The sequence below is a fragment of the Procambarus clarkii genome, chromosome 32 (assembly GCF_040958095.1).
Source record: "Procambarus clarkii isolate CNS0578487 chromosome 32, FALCON_Pclarkii_2.0, whole genome shotgun sequence".
Taxonomy (NCBI): domain Eukaryota; kingdom Metazoa; phylum Arthropoda; class Malacostraca; order Decapoda; family Cambaridae; genus Procambarus; species Procambarus clarkii.
This window is the reverse complement of record NC_091181.1, coordinates 29584996-29606113: the sequence shown is the minus strand read 5'-3', so window position 1 is coordinate 29606113 and position 21118 is coordinate 29584996. Positions and strand designations below refer to the sequence as shown.

The 21118-nt window shown below is 35.0% G+C and overlaps 1 protein-coding gene across 1 annotated transcript; it reads right to left on the bottom strand.

Moving 5' to 3' along the window:
* Positions 1–113: 113 nt before the first annotated feature.
* Positions 114–19343, bottom strand: eIF3b (eukaryotic translation initiation factor 3 subunit b). The gene is made up of 13 exons (XM_045744227.2): positions 19170–19343; positions 14827–15022; positions 13662–13833; positions 13279–13413; positions 13018–13175; positions 12647–12848; positions 12235–12387; positions 9533–9745; positions 5198–5431; positions 3828–3923; positions 3506–3631; positions 2874–3060; positions 114–633 (listed from the first exon to the last, which is right to left on the bottom strand). The coding sequence occupies exons 1-13, from the start codon at positions 19282–19284 to the stop codon at positions 536–538; spliced, it is 2085 nt and encodes a 694-aa protein (XP_045600183.1). The 5' UTR covers positions 19285–19343; the 3' UTR covers positions 114–535.
* Between the last annotated feature and the right edge of the window lie 1775 nt (positions 19344–21118).

Below are 21118 nucleotides of genomic sequence, written 5' to 3'. Positions count from 1 at the left end.
GAGAATAGCTTGAGCTACCTCATCCCTTCGTGTGTATTTTACCTCAATAAACTAGATTTCAATTTTCATCAACATAGAAGCATCAATATAAAATGTAAAATGATACAAAAATATTCATACATAATTTAATAACCAAGCCAATATTTTTCCTGAATGGGATATGAAATAACCCACTGTAATACAATAAAGTAGTCAGTAAGACACACCAAAAAGCCCAAAATGACATGGTTAAAGTCCTTTTATATAAAAGCTATGGCAATGTCACTGATGCATGTACCTTATGAACAGTAACAGGTGTCACTAAAAACAATATCAGATATTGCAAACTGGTTATAATGTCCTCACACTAGATGAACTCTTTGTGGAACACTCAGATCCCTGTGTAGTCTTTTTACCCTTAGTCAGGCACCAATGTGCAGAAAGTTATTTAACAAATTGTGACAACGTCCTTCGATCTTTTTCAGGTTCCGTTACCACCACCACCAATCGTCGAGGCCACACCAAAGATAGCCAAGGGACTTAAGACTCCTGGGGATTACTCGTCAATTACAACCGTTTCCTTCTTGACTAAGAACTCTACAGTTTCTTCCTCGAAGTCATTTTCATTTGAAGTTAGTGTGTCAGTGTCTTGTCCTGTGAAGAAGAAAAAATAAAGTAGAAATGCAGAATTACTTGTAAAAAAAAATCAACTGAATGTGCATGTAAATACATACATACATGCATATGTAAAATCCACATAATATTTGATCTCCATATTACGGGGTGGCCCACAGCAGAAGATTCTCCAAGGAGGCTATCACCACACAACCCTTTCATTCTTTCATGCAATTTAACTCTTATCCTTTCTTTTACAGTGTTCTATTCTTTCACCCTTATACATTATAGTCACTACATAATTCTCAGGCATCCTACTTACATGTCCAAACCACTTAGTGTAGTGAACTTCACCCACTCTACAATTCTCCATCTCATTCTCTCCTATCTTCCTCTCTAACAGTATTTACTGGTATACCGTATTCATCTTTCACCAGCTACTTTTCCAGAGAAAAAAATCTCACTTGAGTATTTCAGTTATTCTTTTCCTGCTGCTGCAGTGTTTTTGTATTCTCTTTGAGTTTTGGCACTTAGAACTACACACTCAGTTGAAAAACAACCTTTATTTTCCCAATCCTCTTTGTTAAAAATGTATTTACCGAGAAGCACTTCATGTGTGTCATTTAATTTGTTGACATGTCTATTACTTTTTGATTGGTCTTCCATGAGCTTGTGATCTGAATGCATAGTACTGGCATTTGTATATATTGTCCCTGATTATTGGTTCATTGACACTGTAAATGGAATCTGGAGTATTTTCCTTTCTAAATACAGCACTCTTAATTGTGTTAATGGCTGATTAAGAAAAAATCAAATCTAAGGCAATCTGGTTTGTGTTTGGCAATTTCCAGATTGATTATATGTTATGTTATTGTATTTATAATCTATCTTAAACTGAGTAGTCAAGTCTCCAAGATAATATCTGTAACCAAATTTTCAAAATAACTGAGAAAATTTTATTAAATCTGTTGTGAATTTCTCAACTGTTGCATCTTGAGGTTTATATATTAAGAATAATAATGAAGCTCTCGTTCTCTGCTTTGATTCTAATACCTCCATAACCTCATTTGTAGTTTAAAAAGTTTTGGTCAGAAAAGTTTCTCTTGATATACGAACCCACTTCATTTGATTTGTTTACTAAGTTAATATGAGTAAAAGCATGCGAGTACTGCAAAATATTGCAGGACCTAAACAGCCTGGAGGAATACTGACAAATGGCTGTTAACATTCAACCCTAATAAATGCAGTTATGAAAATGGAAAAGGGGAGAAAAAACAAAATACACAAAGAAGCAACTAAATGCTTTGCTAGAGAAACTGCCCTAAGAGTGGATCATACCAGAAGCGAATGCTAGATTAGCAGCTGATGCAGCCTTACAGAATCTATCTTAAAATACACACTACTCTTATGTTGGACTAGTACTGGAGGAGGCTGAACCAGCATAGAATGCCCACCTAATAATAATAATAATTAAAAAAAAAAATCCCTTTGCATGGTATAAACGTTAAGGACACCGGCCTGTAGTTTAGGGCTTCGTGCCACTCCCCCTTTTTATATGGATAGGCTCTAAATAGTCTAAGGTGTGCTTGGGAGTAACCATGTGCAGGTTCAAATCCTCCTCATGGCCTCTAATGATTTTCTCATTGAAACATCACATTAATGTTATTTATGTGTACATATTTTTTGTATACATTTCAATGATTTAGAGATGTTACACATACCTGCCTGCAAAAGCCCACCAACTTCTTTAGAGGAAAGTTTAACTCTAGCATGTATTTTGTGCTATGAAATATTACAATATACATCTACTATTTAAATCTACAAACACTAGAAAGAAACTTAATGGTCACAATGTGCAAGATACAGAGAAAGTGGAGAGACATCTAAATGAAAAAGTAGAACTAGGACATAGGTGGAGAGGCAAAGCATTTATATTTTCAATGTACGAATAGTAAACACTTGGTATAAACTGAAGTAATTATGAGGAGAGAGCTCTAAGTCATAATGACTATATAGCACTTAGAAGGGATGTGAAGGTAAGAATTTGAGATAAAACCGAAGGGGAAAGTGCCCACCCACTTGGACGGACAGCTTAATCCACAGCTTGAAATATAGCAATGACAGTATTATAAGAAATTTTTAGTGTTGCAACAGATATCTGAAATGGAAGAGATAGCCTCTAACTCACAAGGACACAATACAAAAACATACAAAATACATGTTTATAGTTTAACTCGTGCCCAGAATTAATTCTAAAATATTTTGTAGAAATGACTCACCGTCACGAAGAGCAAGCCGTGTATCTTTATCTTCTTCAAACTTCTCTATCATCTTCTGTCGGTATTCAGTGAAAGTAAGCATCTGTTTTTGACGTTTTTCAATAATTTCACGACTGGCCTTGCTGTATCTCATTTTATCTTGTACCTCAAAGCTGGCTGCATATTTCTTCATGTTCTTCTTAATATCCTGCAAACACAAGGTACATTACTATGAGTATATACATCTCCCTAAAATATAATCAGTGTAATCCACCATCACTCAGAAATTTAGCCATTATCTCTATTATCTATATCAAGGGAAAAAAAGCTATCCTTCTGTTCTAACTCTCCTAGTAGGCAATTAAAAATAATTAAAAATATATTACCATGAAATAATAATGGGACAGAAAGAGGGACCAAATGACATTGCAGATGCATCTACTTGTATAGTGAAGGGGAAAGGAAATTACAAGAAAAAACTAAAAGATATGCATACAAAGAAGAAATATTATTGAAGTGTTCATGAGATGGATGAGTAGAACAAGGACTTAGAATAAGGTGGGAAAACATGTCAAATACTGTAATGTAATTAAGAAAAATCACACATACAGCAATAATTTTAAGTAAGAGGTAACAATTGTTATGTATGGTACCTTTATATCTTGCGTTGTAAGAAGAGGTGGCGGTCTTGGTCTCCACAACAGCTGGCAAAACTTGTCCACAGTTTGCCGTTTCAAAATTTTGCCTTGGAAAGACCACAACCAGTATGCATTGTCCACCTGTTTTTCATAATGAGTTAATTATAAAACACACCAAATAAGACAAGTAACACAGACTGCAAATCGAGACATGAACTACACTATTGAGTATAATATTTTCCAACCAACTTTGTACTTAGAAGACCACAATATTATAGTTCAATATAAAAATATACACACATTTTTAAAGTCTCATAAATATGGAACATTAACCTACCTTGTGTCCCCACCAAGACACACAAGATGCAACATATCGGCCCGTGGGGTCCCACTCTATGTCAGTGGCCATGAAGTGCTCTGTGCTCATCATAACCTTCAGGGGGACATTTAAATTTGATAACATGAGTAAAAAAAAAAAAAAGTATCCCTTAACCCACTTGTTAATTTAGTCTGGCTAACCTATCATTGAACTAAATTTTGGAGGTAAACCAAATAGAGATCACAAGAATAAACAAGCATATTTTCCACTAAAAGCATTCTTTAGTAAATCCCAGCCATTCCTGCATCCTAACGAAAAAAAAAAAAATGTCCACATGGAACAAATATCAAAGCAATACAAGTATACGGATGTACCAATGTGGAAAATAGTTATAAATTGTCTACCTCAATATATTTAACATCTTCCTTGAGACAATACACTACTTGTCTTCCCTTCCCTTCCCCTCCACTTTACAAATACATATAACTTTCACTGAATATTAATAATTAATACAGTACCTCCAAATCCACGTGAAAGTATTTATGTAAGGAAAAAACATACACTGTATATGTATAATTAAAATATGAACAATGATATGTATTTGGCAAATTAAAATTTATAATTTAACTATACTCAGTTATATTTTTGTACACACATTTAAAGGTTCAGAAGATTTGATTAGTTGCCGACTATGACCTCTCTCTTTCACAACTACATGTATTTAAAAGATTTACCAATGGGTTTTTCCAGAATACAATCTGCCAATAGTTCTAAATTACTGCTGGGTGCATAAAGGGCCCAGGGTACAAATACAAGTGTTCTTGCTTATGAGGCAAGTAAAGGTATAATCCCTACACCAAAAGGTGTAGGGATTATATAGTGCCAATTATATAGAACGACTTATTATATGTAGTGACACCCTTGTTCATGACCAAATATCCCACATGACTTCACCTTGCTCATTATACAGATTCATAAATGCTTATAATGCTGCACTTACCTAACTCTCATTTACTGTGCATTATCCAGTTATTCTTGTAATGATTTTAATCAATGTTTAATTTTTTGTAACATATATAACATTCTAATACCTTTCCTCAAATCCAAAATGTACCTAATTTTTTAGTACAAAACAGAGAAGGAAAGAAGGGTTCCACATAAATAATGTTGGAAAAAACCGTCCGGGCTAGTTTTCTATATGACCAAAATACTGACTATCAAATTCCCACCTTGCCTGCCTGAACCAGAACCATTTTACGATTTCATTGGCACAGTCCCAACCTTCCTTGTAAAACACTAAAAGCAGCACCGAATTATTTTTTTTAATGATCGCAAAGATAAATTAATTTCAATTAAATATGTACATCAGTTCAATGTACAATCCTTACCTGGAAATCTTTAGTATCAATGAATTCCAAAGCTCCACTCATGTTACGCAAGCCAGCCAGCACAACAAACTGACCCTGAGGCGACCAGAAGAGGTTGTTGCAAGGCCGCTTTTCCAGTTTCTTGAGTTCTGTAGGAGCTTGGCCTTTGTTGACTTGGAAGAAAGTTACATTTACAGTTGGAGGCTCACCACTGATGATACCAAACTTGTTGTTTACTGGCTCCCATGCAAAGGCCTGTAAACAAATTGTATTTGTCATGCATTTATGTAAATAAGAACATTTAAATCTACACACCCATTGGTGAACAAAGCATCAAAAGGCACCACATGAAGGAAGTGCCTTGCAACCCACTCCTTTTCTGTGATTCTGTCTAGGAATATCATCTAGGAATGGATTCAAACACTGGAAACAAAGATCAAACTGTTATTTGACAGCTATAGGCTCCTAGTACATAACCTCATTGCAAAGCAAGCCATTATAACAGCCTAATTCTTTCCATTATGATTTTGGTTAACTATTACATGTATACAGTTATAACATTACCATTAGTATACAAACAAGACAATAATAAAAATCATAAATAAAAAAACTATAACCACAGTGAACCAGGTGTGATAAATAATTATGACCAAAGTTGAGGGTTAAGAGGCAAATCCTTGACTACCATTTCCTGTGTTAAAATTATCCTCTGGAATCAATAGAAACTTAAGGATAAAACAATAAGGCTTTTTCTTAATTTTATAATATAGTTATAAATAAAAATAAAAAGATTAGTTTCATGTCTAAGATGGCATACTAATACCCATCAGTTAGTAATTTGTTTGCCAAGACAAAGCCCTCTCTGAAATGCATGATTTCAGAAGGAAAACAGTGCCCATCTGGCATAATACTCTAGCATATTAAACAGACTTGGTAACCAATCCACAACACACCCACTAGCAGGAGACGCCGCTGGACCGAAGTACAGAAGCACCATCAACTGAAGTGAAAACTGTGTGTCCGGTTAGCAAGGGGGTTCATTGTCAATACAATCTAATCTTGTTCAGCAACATTAGATCCTTAGAAACCTAAATAATTTAGGTAAATAGAAACCTAGGTTAGGTCATAAGGCAAGGTCACTCAAGGAAGTTATCTGCTCACCCAAAAGGGGAACAATAAATAAATTCCAAGAAAAAGATCTTGTCCTATGATGCATTGACAATTGTGTATGCAACAAATGTAAATACTGGATAGTTTAATTACACGAGAGTGGTGGCAGAGTGAAGAAAATTACCTGGTGGCACTGCAAAGATGAAAAGAACGAGGTGGTGGTAATGCAGGGAAGCGAGTGTTGGAGGAGATGGCATAGGGGAAGAGAATGAGGTTGTAGCGGCAAGGAAAGAAAACGAGGTGGTGGCGGCAGGGAAAGAAAACGAGGTGGTGGCGGCAGGGAAAGAGAATGAGGTGATGGTGGCTGGGGGCAGAGGGGGAAGAAAATGAAATGATGTAGTCACCTCATGGTAAAATAAGGTGATGAGGGCAGAGAAAAAAGAATAATGTGGTGGTGGTGGTGGTGGTGGTGGTAGGGGCAGGAAGAAAATAATGCAATGGCAGCAGCAGAGGGAACAGAACAAGGTGACAATGGCAAAAGGAAGAGAACAAGGTGAAGATGGTGGATGGAAGAGAGGGATACAAAATAACAGGCTACTCAAAGTAGAATATGATACTGTCTTAAATAGAAATCTGGTCAATCTGACCAGAAAGCTGAAAGAAGTTTGCAATATATATAACACAAGTTGAATTCTGACTTACTAATGACTGAAAATAAAGTGCAACTGCAAATCGACAAATTATCAGTTACAACACACTTTCCAGGTTGAATTAACTCAGAAGGGCAAATTTGCTTAGGATGCAAGTTACAATCCACTGATTTAGCTGTCAAAAAGTTTCAAACTGATAAACTAATATTGCCTATTTCCATGCTAATGACAAAATTTCTGTAACCAAAAATGAATAAAAGTATGTACAAGCCAGTCTCACTTAACTCCTGGGATGCTCTTGTGATTATAGTATATATATACATATACAGTATATATAAAATCTCCAAAATCCAGACCATTGTTCAAAACCCATTCCAGATTATCCAAGTTACATATTTTGAGATCTCACATTATTTTTTTTTCATTATTGCATACAATATAAAAAATTATGTAGTCAAAATTTCAATTATGGTATACAATAAAACTTAATTTTCAATTTTATTTTTGAAGACTAAAAATAAATTATATATATATATATATATATATATATATATATATATATATATATATATATATATATATATATATATATATATATATATATATATATATATATATATATATATATATATATAGATATATATATATATATATATATATATATATATATATATGTCGTACCTAATAGCCAGAACGCACTTCTCAGCCTACTATGCAAGGCCCGATTTGCCTAATAAGCCAAGTTTTCTTGAATTAATATATTTCTTCTAAATTTTTTCTTATGAAATGATAAAGCTACCCATTTCATTATGTATGAGGTCAATGTTCTGTTATTGGAGTTAAAATTAACGTAGATATATGACCGAACCTAACCAACCCTACCTAACCTAACCTAACCTATCTCTATCGGTTAGGTTAGGTTAGGTTAGGTAGCAGAAAAAGTTAGGTTAGGTTAGGTTAGGTAGGTTAGGTAGTCGAAAAAACATTAATTCATGAAAACTTGGCTTATTAGGCAAATTGGGCCATGCATAGTTGGCTGAGAAGTGCGTTCTGGCTATTAGGTACGACACACACACACACACACACACACACATACACATTATATATATATATATATATATATATATATATATATATATATATATATATATATATATATATATATATATATCCTTGTCAACTGCTTTAACTGAACATCTCAATTTTGTTTAATTTTCTTTTCCACCAGAATTCTCTTCTGACAAAGATCTAAAAAATTATTTCATTATACGTAGTATTTTAATACAGGTGCAGTGGAACCTCAACTTACGACCCCAATTTCATCGGAAAATTCAACTCTACTTACGACCTTTGCCTTGACTTGCGACCTTTTGTTGATACACGTATGGGTCGATGGCGCACGTGGCTCCTAGTGGCATGGGCGAGACCCTGCTTCAGTTTACTAGATCACCCGCTTAGTGACAATCGCGCTTGAATTCTTTGTAAAAAATTTCCTTTTTTTTCAGCTTTTTTGCTTTCTAAACATTAAATTATTATATACCATGCCATGGGTTCCTCAACAATTAAGGAGTGGTGTGTGGTAAGGGAAGAAATGCAGTTTTGTTGAAACGACTCGCCCAAATCAAGCTGCAGTAGGCCATTGCCTTAACCTTTTCAACTGTGAAGCCTCACTGCAGACAAATATTAAAACATAGGGAAACAAGTCTCTATGGAAAGGTTCTTAGTGAGAAAAACAGACAATGAGCCACAACCAGGTTCTAGTGGTATGCAGGCAAAATGTAGAAGAGTACACCCCAGAGAAGTCATCACTGCCTGATGTTATAGTGGAAGGGGGCCCCCGTTCCAAACAGTAACATCTCACGTCCTCTCCCCCTCCTCACCATCTTCCATACACCAACAAAAGTCATCAATAAAGGTAAGCTAAAACTTGTACATACTATAGTACAGAATGTGTGTATTATGTATAAAATGTATTTTAAAGTTAATATTTTTTGGAGTGTGGTATGGATTAATTGAATTTACATTATTTCTTATGGGAAAATTCACTTAGAGTTATCTCTGGGAACGAATTAAATTTGTAAATGGAAATACCACTATTTCATTTTTTCCAAATATTTCTGATGCAAAGATTAAACATGCCAGCTACTAATGAGAGGTCAAGATGGTGGAAAGTACAACAACAATCCTGCAGGGTTTGGCACTTTACTACAGAACTACAGTATTCTTAATTTATAATTTCTGTTGTCAGGGAGAAGATACAAGTACTTATACTTATCATGGTTACTCTAGTCCAACTACTGATCTTCTCCAGGATGCCACCCACAACAATTGTCTAACTCTTAGGTGAAAGGAAATGTACCCAATCACTTGTCCCACTTGGAGATTGAATTTGGGACCCTCAGTTGTAAGCTGAGGACACAGACCACAGATCATCATTGGACAACTGATCAACTCCCTTTAACATCAAATTTATTATTTAATATATGAATACAAGCCACAACAGAACCTAGTTGATCAATTTCTAAACTCTACATTCAACAGAAATATATTACTAAATTTACACCCATTAAGTAAAAAGACTTAGAATATTAAATACCTGTATATTTTCCTTGATTTCCAAGCTATCCACTGGAATGCCTTTCTCTCTCATATGGAAAATCTCAAAGTTGTAGTAGATACCAGAATACTTCACTTCATTTTTTTCACGCTTGGCCTTGGCATACCTGGCAACCTTGACGCAAAGATAATCACCACACTTCTGCCAGTGCATCTTGCAGTCTGCCACATTAAACAAGTTCTTGGTACGGATCTATGAAAATAAAACACATTAATAATGCAAGACTGAGTGAAAAAAAGTATGCAATACTGAGGAGATGGAATTTACAGCAAATGCGTAGAAGCAACAAGAAAGATCACCTTTCAGGTAGTAAGTGGATGATAAGAACAGCATACCTAAGGTTCAATAGACAGAGTAACAAGGAAAAGGAGAAGAAAAAAGTAATGGACAAATTATAAGGGTATGGAAGAAAATAGGGAGGTACTTAAGAGCACCAGAAACAATTACACCAGAATCAGAAGGGCAGCAGAGCATCAGTTGAAAACTACATTGCAACAACAAAAAAATTAGCCTCAACTGCTGCATAGCCATATATGGAGAAAAAAGTGTACAAAATCATGTGATTAGACTTGGGACAGTTACATTTGGAGAATGATAAAGTGAATAAAGAACTTAACAAAACATTCCAGGCCTACAAGCCTGTACCAGTGATGTCCAATAAGAGATAGCCACAAACAGCACTAAACAGAACTGAAGTTATTGAGGAAGTTAAAAATAAAAACAAAAACTAGAAGAACTAAATGTAGCAAGTCCAGACCAGGTATCACCATGATTAGTAAAGGAAACTACAGAGATTTTACATTACTTATTTGGAGAAGAATAGTGAAACATTTTGCAAAAGTACACTCTAGTGTAATATTCAAATTAAAAAGTACACTTTCTAATTTATGTAAACAAAAATATGTAAACAAAAAAATCTCCCTCTATAAACCAGAGGGAGTTTGCCCATTCATATCAATGTACTGTATGCTGATGATGCAAAGTTAATAGGAACTTTAAACTAAGATGCTAAAATTTTTTTTGACAAACTTCAGGAGTGAGCCAATAAATGACTGCTGGAATTCAATCCAAATACGTATACAGTAAAGAAGATTTGAAAGGGAGATAGATATTGTAGAAATTTACACCATAACGGATGGAAAGGCAACTAAGAAACAATACACAAAGAGAAAAAGACCTGGAGATAAATATAATCCCAGCGCTATCACCAGCTCGTGAACAAGATAACTTCAGTGGTTTATGGGAAGTTAGTGAACATAAGAACTGCATATACACTTATGTGAAACCATTACCAGAATATACAGCACTGGCATGGAACTCCAACTTCATGAAGCAAAAAAGAAGAGGGGGAATATTATAACTACATACAAGATACTGAGAATAGACAATGTGGTCAATAGCAGCCTATTTAAATTGAAAGGAAGTAGGACAAAGGAACAGCAGTGGAAGCTGGATATGCATTCAAGTACCAGAGATGTTTGGAAGTCTTCATATCCTATGAGGGTGATAGCAATTGGAATGTATTGGAAGAGGAAGTTGTTGAAATTACATCCATCCACAACTTCAAGAATCAGTATGACAAGAACTTGAATGTAGAAAGGTAATTATCACAAGAGGTACTGTATAAGAGGTCTGGAGACGAACCATAAACAGCTTTTGTATCTTACAGGGTATATGAACATTTTTCAAATCATACTGATGCCTACAATATGAAACTTACATTATTTCCTGACAAACTAACAAGGTACCTATGCATCAAAATCCCCTACGTCTATTTTCATAACATACCTATGAGTAAGTATCGAAAGAAAGCACAAAGCTAGGAAGACTATTTTGCTATGAGAATTTACCTAATATACAAACAATTCCACCCCCTTCCTTCCTATCACACAATTACCTTATTTTAATACTTTTAAAACTAAGTTTTTGTCAGGCTAAGATCTGGCCCAAGGTACACCCTCAACATTAGACCACAGGGTTGAAAACCTGTAATCTGGTTGTCACTTCTGTTACTGACCTGGTAAATGAATTAAGTGTCAATAAAAGAATATAAATGTACTTATGCAAGTTTTTTACCACCCAATATTTAGTTTTCCTACTGGAATACTGGAATTTACCAAAAATTGAACTAGGATGAAATTCAATTATACAAGAAATTTTAGCAATTTTCCTTAAAATATAAATTTAATTTATGTTAACACAGTAATCCTCAACATGCCAATAAAGCATCCAGGGTAAAAATGTATATTTATTAAACTAGATTAATAAATTTGAAGTAATATGTCAAGCAGGTAATTGGGAAGCTTACATAGTACATCTTAAAGAGAACATTAATTGTAAACTTTGACTGCCTAATTCTTTTAGTTTCAACTCTAGATTACTGTACATCTAATATGTAAAAATTATGTTACATAAATTATTTTCATCAATATAAGAACTAATTTGTATAATAAACTGAATAAACAAATAACATTTCAATAGAATGCAATTAATCTGCCAAACTTGTACTTTTCCTTTGACAATTTCCTTCTCAGATGTGAACTTCAACAATTCTAGAGCCTCGATTATGGCCATTCTGCCTGGTTAAGTACAGCAAACCCTCCTCTATGCAAAAAAAAAAAAAAAAAAATCAATACAGATGGATAATGCTTTAACCACTTAACCTTAGTTACATCACTTACTTCTTCTCGACTTGGAATAGAGACAAGGGACACCTTTGCAGGCACATCCTTATCCTCAGCAATCCAGTAAGCCAATATATTGTCTGTTGGAGACCAGCTGAAGTCTTTGATTCCCATAACTTTGATACTCTTCTTGTCCAATAAACCAAATGACTGGAAAACATAATTTATATAATAACTCTTTCCTTGTTTCATTAATATGATAAAAACTTTAACTTAATTGGAGGAAAAATAGAGATTAAGATTAAAACAAATACCCAACAAAATTACAAGTTTAAAAGTTATACTTTATAATTATACATATAGTAGTGTAAAACCATCCAATATATAGAACAAGATGTTTAAAATACAACATAGGCATGTACGTACATAAGCACATAGCACCTGTAACAAAAAAATCAATAATTCTTACTGGAGTTTCGTACACGCTAAGACAATCTTCACCAATTCTTGCAAAATACTTGTCATCATTAGACCATTTGAACACTGGCCAAACTGGAGGTCTTTCAGCATTGAAGGCTCGTTTCTTCAGCCCAGAACGAACATCCCAAACAATAATAGACTGAGGCTCTTCAGATCGTTGGTCAACGTGTGGTGAGAAAGTCACAATGTACCTTTGATGAATAGTTATTATTATTATCCGAATTGCAGCTTTACCAATGAATTTATTTATTTATTTTTTTTCAGAAAAGATTAAGCCTTGTAACCAACATTTTCTTTCTGGACAAAGTTTTTCATCATCTAGAAAGTAATATTGCACTAATATTCAAAGGTTATACTCACTTTTCACAAGGAGAAAAGTCAATAAATTGAACACCTGGATGGCTGAATTTTTGAACTTGACGAAACTCTTCCCCACCCCAAAGAGCGATACCTTTGCCATGGAATGTAGCTAGGTAAGTTCCCCTTGGTGACCAACGTACATACGTCTCTGTCCATCTCTATGAAAGAATGAAAAACTAAATCATTAGCAAATTCAAAGTAATGACTACTGTATTTCAAATACCAATGGAACAATTTTTAAAACAAACCAATCTCAATCACCTCTCTTTTGGCGACCTCTACAGCTTCTGGGACAACATTTAGGTAGATAGCAGTGGTTGTGCCTCCGTCATAGATAATTGAGAACTGGTCAAAGCAGTTTTCATCAAGCAGATAATAGCTCATATTTCCCATATCCTGAAAATGACAAGTTATATATAAAGATATGTTAATGTTTTACATATTCAACCAAACTTAACTAAATATAGTCTTAAGTAAATGCTTCAACTACAATTCTTTAAAATTAAATCTCCATGAATAGCTTCCTTCCTTACACATACCACCATAAAATTTAGTATGCTGGTATTAGCTAAATAATAGTATTTACAGCTCCAACAATAATTGTTAAAAAATTAATTCCACCATGGTATAAAAAAACTACATACTTTGTATGGCTGAGGTACAGGTGCAACAAATTCTTCAGGAATGTCTTCATACTTTTCAAAATCAGTGAAAAGATTGCATAGGAAAGTGTGCTGTTTGTCCAATTTGTAGTTGTTGCGCTGTCTCACTGCTTCCTCGGCAGCAGCTCGATCCTTGAACTCAAGGAAGATGTATCTGTAAACAAGAACTTTTTCCTAAGAATATATCAAAGGGTAATACAAAAAGGGAGTAACAGTAACAAAATTATATATATCCAACACTGCTATATGATAAAAAAGCAGCCCAAGTATATGAGTTATAAAAAGAAGACCATAGTACAGTATATCTATACTATAAGTGTACGTGTTCAAAGTTGGAGGCCAGACACGTAGGACTGGTGTCACCCAAACTGACAGAAATAATGGATCTGGGGTCTGGGATGAACACATAGGGAGATTAGGGTCACCAGAATACATTCAGACCCCCATGACAATTTTTGGCACTGGCTGCCAGCTAATTTCTGTAAATGTTTTGAAAACAAAAATTCAAATCAATTCTTTTCTCTTTAATATGCAACATGCTACAGTGATGTTGAGAAAATTAACAATGTTTTAAATGTTCATATTTTGGCCATAACCCAATAAAGCACAAATACAGCAACTACTATTCCTGCAGCCCCATCATACGAAGACATACACACCTTCACATACACATGCATACAAAGCAGATGGGTAACAAAAAACAAGAAAAATACATGCAGTAACTATCAATTGTGCAAACTTTTTAGAACGTCATTTCAAAAGTAAAGCTGCCCACTCAACAGTGCTCATATACTGATATTAATCAGCATTTGCTTAGGTCATACAGTAATTTTTTTTTGGCTGCCAGAGATGGCTAGTTTCTTGTTCACACTGTACTCTTCTGTGAATAATTGTACAAATAGCCTTAATCAGTCTCCCACTGCTTGCACTCCAACTAAAATGCTGTACAATATAACATTACATATTGGAGAAATGTCATTTAGGCAAGATTTTAGATACTTTTTAACATTAGATATTACATGGATGCTTGCAGTGTAAAATCCAATAGCAAATACTTGCTAAGAATGAAGAAAATCAAATAACTGTACACAGTAGTTAAAAATTTTAACATTTCAGTCCGTGAGCTATAATATAAATCAACACCTACCCTTTAGTCTTTCCATCTTCATTTGTGGGGTAGAATTCATTGATAATGGCACCAAATTCTTTGAAGATTTTACGAACAACATTCTTCAACTTCTCTAATCTCTCAGCGCCAACTGATGGCACACCATCAACAATGATGACAGACTCTACGCCATCAGTTTCCTTCGGTTTTTGGCGAAGCAAATCTCCTAAAAGTTCTGAATAAAAATTTATATATTAAATGTATAACACTACTGTACCAAATTATATTAATAAACTTGTAAAACAAGTGAAGACAACCTATAATGAAAATTTATCAGCACATCCATTAAATATCAAGTTCAAGTAGCTTTATACAAATTAATAAAACCAAATTATCTACACAAAAACAGAACTGTACTTGCATTTGTGTAGTGTATTGCATTTTATCTGTCATTTAAAGCTATAGCAGGTGTTTTTGTTTAATGAACAAAACTACAACAAAAACCTACACCACGAATTTAATCATAGCGTATTACAGTGCACCGAATTGGCTTTAAACATTTCTCAAAAGACTAAGGTATGTATTTTAATAAGACTGATAATGTGCAGTACCAAATACATGGTAACCTTCTAAAATCCAGTTTTCAATCAATTTAAAGTTAAATACATTTAATGTACCCAATCCAAGTAAATACTCATCTGTTAATGCTAGTTTCTTTTATTTTCATGTGTGTTCTATTTCTGTTGATTATATTACTTTTAGTATTTTGAATCCAATAATACTTAATTCTCAAACAAATAAACATATTATCCATCATGATTTACCCAAACAGATTTCAATGTAATGTACTCTTAAAAGAACAGTGAAATGATGCCCTAAAATTTTAGCTATTTTTTATATACACCATATACAGAATAATAAAAACAATACAATGCATATGTACAGGCCATCGAGGCCTATGCCACCTCATTCACGGAAAAGTTGAACACTATTTTAAAGTAGTCACATTGGCATATGACTCCAGGAAGCTTTTGCATCCTTGACTAAATATAAGCAAAGTAATGAAAGGGATATCCCCTAACATAAAAGCTAATTGTTTAAAAACTCATTACAAATGTAGCTAATTGTGAAGGACATGTCCTAAACATTTGTACAGTACAGTATGTCATCTTAAAATTGTTAACAATACATACTAGCAATTTAAGGGACATTTGATTCTTCATTAATATTGTAGTCACTAGAATTCAGCCCTCATAGGTGAATTATTGGTTTATGAAATCGGAATTAAAAAGAAGAATATGCTAATGGAATGTATAGGCTTGTAAATGACACCAAAATCTACATGCACAGATGCAATACTCATTAACCACTGTACTGTGCAGTGAGCCCTAAGGCACTCTGAGAGTTGTGTTATTTTTTTCAATTGGGATATATTTTAACATGTACAAGAATGAAACAACTCTTGTATATATCTCGAAAAAAAAAAAAAAAAAAAACATTTTTTAATGTTTTCATTACTGTTTTGAAATGAAAATGGTTGAGTTTGGACATATTTTGACATTAACTTTACCTGAATGTTTATAAAAACAACAAAAATATGTCCTTAACCACTGTACTGCACGGGCACTCTGTGAGTTGTGCTATTTTTTTTTAATTATGCTAGATTTTAATGGTTTTAATGTTTTCATCACTGTGTTTTCAAATGAAAATGGTGGCATTTGGAAACATTTTGACTAACTTTAGTTGAACATTTATAAAAACAAAAATATGTCCTTGACAATTGCACTATAAAGTTTTAGCCAAAACCAGATGTGCAGTACAAAGGTTAACAGCCGCATTATGAAGTTTTTGCCAAAACCAGATGTGGAGGGCAGTGGTTAACAGTTGCATTATGAAGTTTTTGCCAAACCAGGTGCATAGTGCAGTGGTTAAAGCAGTAACCAAAAATGTAGGCAAGTAGGTAGTGCTACAAGAGTTGTCCTGCCTAACTGTTGCCAGGCACCTAGATGTATCATACATTTGTAAGGAAATTTGCCCGTACTTGTATAACCGCAAGTCTGCCAGAATACCCATATTAACACTTTCCCATCCCCACTGCACGCTTACTAGACCACCTTAAGGTGCACCACACGTTGCATGTGAGCGAACAGCCAGACGCAAATATGTATACTCTTTTTAAGTTTTCTCACCTCAATTTTTGTCTTACTGCATTAATTTTGGTATCTTTTTGTTCACAATAGTAATGCATATATCTTGATATGTATATATCCCCTACAGGGATATATACATATGAAGTCCAAAAGTCTGGCGTGCCACCCGCACCAAACTCACAAAACGGCCAAGAGTTACCCGCGAGTGTGAACCACCACCAAAATGTGCCTACTCTTTGTGGGATTCTCACCTCAATTCTCATCCTACATCTTTCAATAAGGTATCAAATTGCTCACAATAGAATTCCTACAGGGGTATATGAATATAAAGTCCAAAATCAGAGCCCCCCCCCCCTCCGTGCAGCAAAGGTGAAAGTCAGCCAAGCGTTTGCCATGAATGAGCACGCATTTGTACACCTACTACACCTGCACACAAATGTGTATAATCTTTTTTATTTAGTTTGATAACGTCAAATGTTTTGCTAGGTCGTTAATTTTGGTATCAATTTGTTTGCAATAGAATGCTCTACATGGATATATACAGATAAAGCCCAAAAGCCTGGCATTCAGATAAAAAATGAAATTTTAACAAAAACTGTACATTAAAATTGGACGTTGTAGACGTACCTCCCGAACATCCACAGCTTTTGGAGTTAATTACAGACAATGTATATATCCCTCCCGAACGAAAGTGTTAATTATGGCCCATCTTATTCACTTTAATACTTTTAGCCAACACACCTAAAATACACTTGGTTGATAAATGTTCAGTTACCAGGGTGGCCAGTGGTCTACCATAAGGTTAATGATGGAAGCAGGACATTCACTATGTGGCACAGTGGTAGAGCACTCGCCCAGTGTTTCACGAGCACTTCGGCCTGGGTTTGTATCCTGGCCGGGGAAAATTGACTGGGCGCCAATCCTTAACTGTAGCCTCTGTTCACCCAGCAGTGAATGCGTACCTGGTTGTTAAACTATTTGGCATATCATATTCTGGAAAAAATTAGGACTATAGAAATGTCTTGTATATATAAATAAATAAACAAATTTAAAAAGATGGCCATGCATAATCTGTGATATGGTCTATAATGTTGGGTTGGGTAAAGTTAGGTACATTTTAAAATTCATTAGGAAACCATACCATCTTGGCTACGACGACTTTTCTGCCTATTCTGTACCCATAGTTCCAATTAAATATATTTTTGAGGCTGAATACTTGGTTTTCACCCAAGGGCTACCCACCTTTTTAGAGACAATGGGGGACAGGAAGCTAGCAGCTAGTCATAGGTCCTCCCTCATATTTCTTCAACACAGTTTTACCATTATGTACTGTATGATTCCAATTTTAGGCATATCTGATTGCAGTAGGCATAGGATACTATAGCTGAGAACTAATGAAGTGCTTTAAAATAAATAAAGATTTTTTAAATAACTTTTTCAAGAATATCGTTCTGATAAATGTAAACAATATATTTTGAAAAAAAAAAATTTCAAGTGATTTTGTTAAAAAATATAGTACCATATGGAGAAGCCTGTTCTTTTGTCAACTAAGGTAAGGTAATTACGAGGAAAAAACACTAAGCCAGTATGACTACATACTGTACGTATATAGAAGTAATATACACAAAATACTTGATGCCAAAAAGAGAGGCAAGGAATGCACTAAGCAAGTATGACTATAGAGCCAAAAATGATTACGATTACATGCTGACTTTTTCAAGTCTTTGAAATGGATCTCCAGTTTCAACAGATTGTGTCTTGCATGATTCAATCTGTTAATGTGTATTTATATTGAATCATTTCATCGAGACTTGACCTACATATAGCACACAACAATGCCATGTGGCACTGCATTACTTGGACATGCAAGTTCTGGGTAAGTAAGGTTATCCATCATCGTGAAACCACCACAAAAGCGTGATTTGCGACAACTGTGGCGTAACCCCATGATATTTGGGACAAATCTGATCTCTTATTGATTAGGATGTGTGTACTGCCTGAAGGAATTGTGACCGATATACTCTGCGCTTATCGTGGAGCAATAACACGGTCCCGTATATAGGCCAGTCTTTTATTAGTTACCTTTAAGCCTGAATACATTCCCTTACAGCCCAACGAGGAGACTACGTCATAAAACCCCGTGTCCAGCTGTCATGGGCAGTGTACCGGTAGGCGGCCCTATGCCTCTTCCCTCCTGCTTGCACTCCTCCCTAGTTACCCCACAACACCAACCTTCCTCCGTAATGTCTTCCACGAAGTCTTCAGGATCGCTGAAGTCCGGCTCCTCCTCTTCAGCACCTCCATCGTCTTCGTTGTCGAGCATCTTGGATTTGTTTTTCTTGGCCATCTCGGCGGTGACCTCGCGTGGTGGCGGACAGGGACGAGTCGCTCTCCAGTTCCAACACTCTCTCGCCTCCCCCGTCCATACATCTTTACATTTATCTATACACTCAATATTAGCCCTATAAGTCGTAGTTGTATGTTCATTCAGTTTTATATTCGTTATAATATTTACGATTATTATTTGTGGCTATAAACTTGGCTCCTATTTGAAATATTTGAGTTTTATTGACATATTTTGTTATAAAAGATGTTTGATTGAAAACTGAAAGCATGAGAGCAATATGTGGAGCCGCCAAAACACAGCAGATAGTTATAATAATTTAATTTATGCCATATTTTCGTGACAGCCAAGTAATATTGCACGCAGGTTTATGGATTAAAATACACGTGAATAAGTTACCTTATATATTGTTTAATAAATACTGTATATGGAAGAAGTGCAATCGTATATTTGCTGTAGCAGATATTTAATGCGAAGTATCTGAAGTTAAGGTATTTAAAATATTTGAACGTAATAATTAAAATCTTTTCAAGACGTATCTATCCATGTATGTATTTAAAGGTAATATAGCTAATTTTTGTGTTCACAAACCTTTCACCTGTGGAGGTGGTGAGGCTGCAAGAAGCTTGAGGTATGATCTGGTGTTACTTCAGACAGCGTAACGTATCTTGTATCTCCACATTTTTTTTTTATTAACAAGCTTAGGTGTGCACAGCAATGTGCTGCTACCCTATTCTATATGAAAGATTACACAGTGTAGATAAAAAAAATATTTATAAGTTCATCTAATATTCCCACCTCATAGGATGGTTGCACTGAATCATGGAAACATTATATTATAATTACTCTTACCAGTTTCTACAAGACTCCTCTCAAACAATATATATTTTTTTAACAAGCTCAAGTACACAGAAATGTGATGCTATCCCCATTCTGTTTGAAGGACCACACTGTAGATAGAAAACCAGCTATAAGCTCATCCAACATCTCCACCTCACAAGACGGCCAGTCATACATGGAATTAGGAGAGAACATGAAATGTAAAGCTGATCTATTAGCTTCCACTAACAAAATCTAGGTACAGCGCAAGAATATCTTCCAATATTCCTGAGTGTATGAAGTAATTACAGAGCTCAAAGTACCTCATACTATTTCGTCCACCACTTCGCACAATACCCATTTTCCAACTCGTATACATCTCCCGAGATGATATAATTCATTTTCCAAACGTAAAAAGTGTGTGTGAAAAATGAAATCAGAATGGACTTGAGCGCTTTCGAATCTCCCACTGGTAAACACTCCAATTGTAAACTATGTGAACAAGAGCTATGCCATACTCTCCATCACTATATCTGTGACTGCCCTGTTATCAATGATTTCAGATGAAATGGTACGAGGTACTTTGAACTACTTTATACACTCACGAATATTGGAAGATATTCTTGTGTTTTACCCAGATTTTGCTACTCAGGAAAGGTCAGATGTAACACGAACAAGGACCAATAGTTTACCTGAATTTACCTTAGGGTCATTAACACTAGTGGCCTCGAAGAGGCTCGGAAGCTGACGGCTTTTCAAAGGCACGAAAGCAATCATTCCTCTATAGTACGAAAGTTGACAGTTCTGGAATTATTTTTGTCGCCCGGTGTTGTACTTTCTCCAGAGCAGCTATATTTTCTTCAGAAGATGAGGTCTCCAAGCTTGGATAAAATAATCTAAGTGGGGAGCACCAGAGAATTATACAGTTAAATCACCACAACAGTCATCGTGGAACAATAACACGGTCCCGCATATAGCCCATTAACCTTAAAGCCTACCTACCTTGGCTACCTTGAGG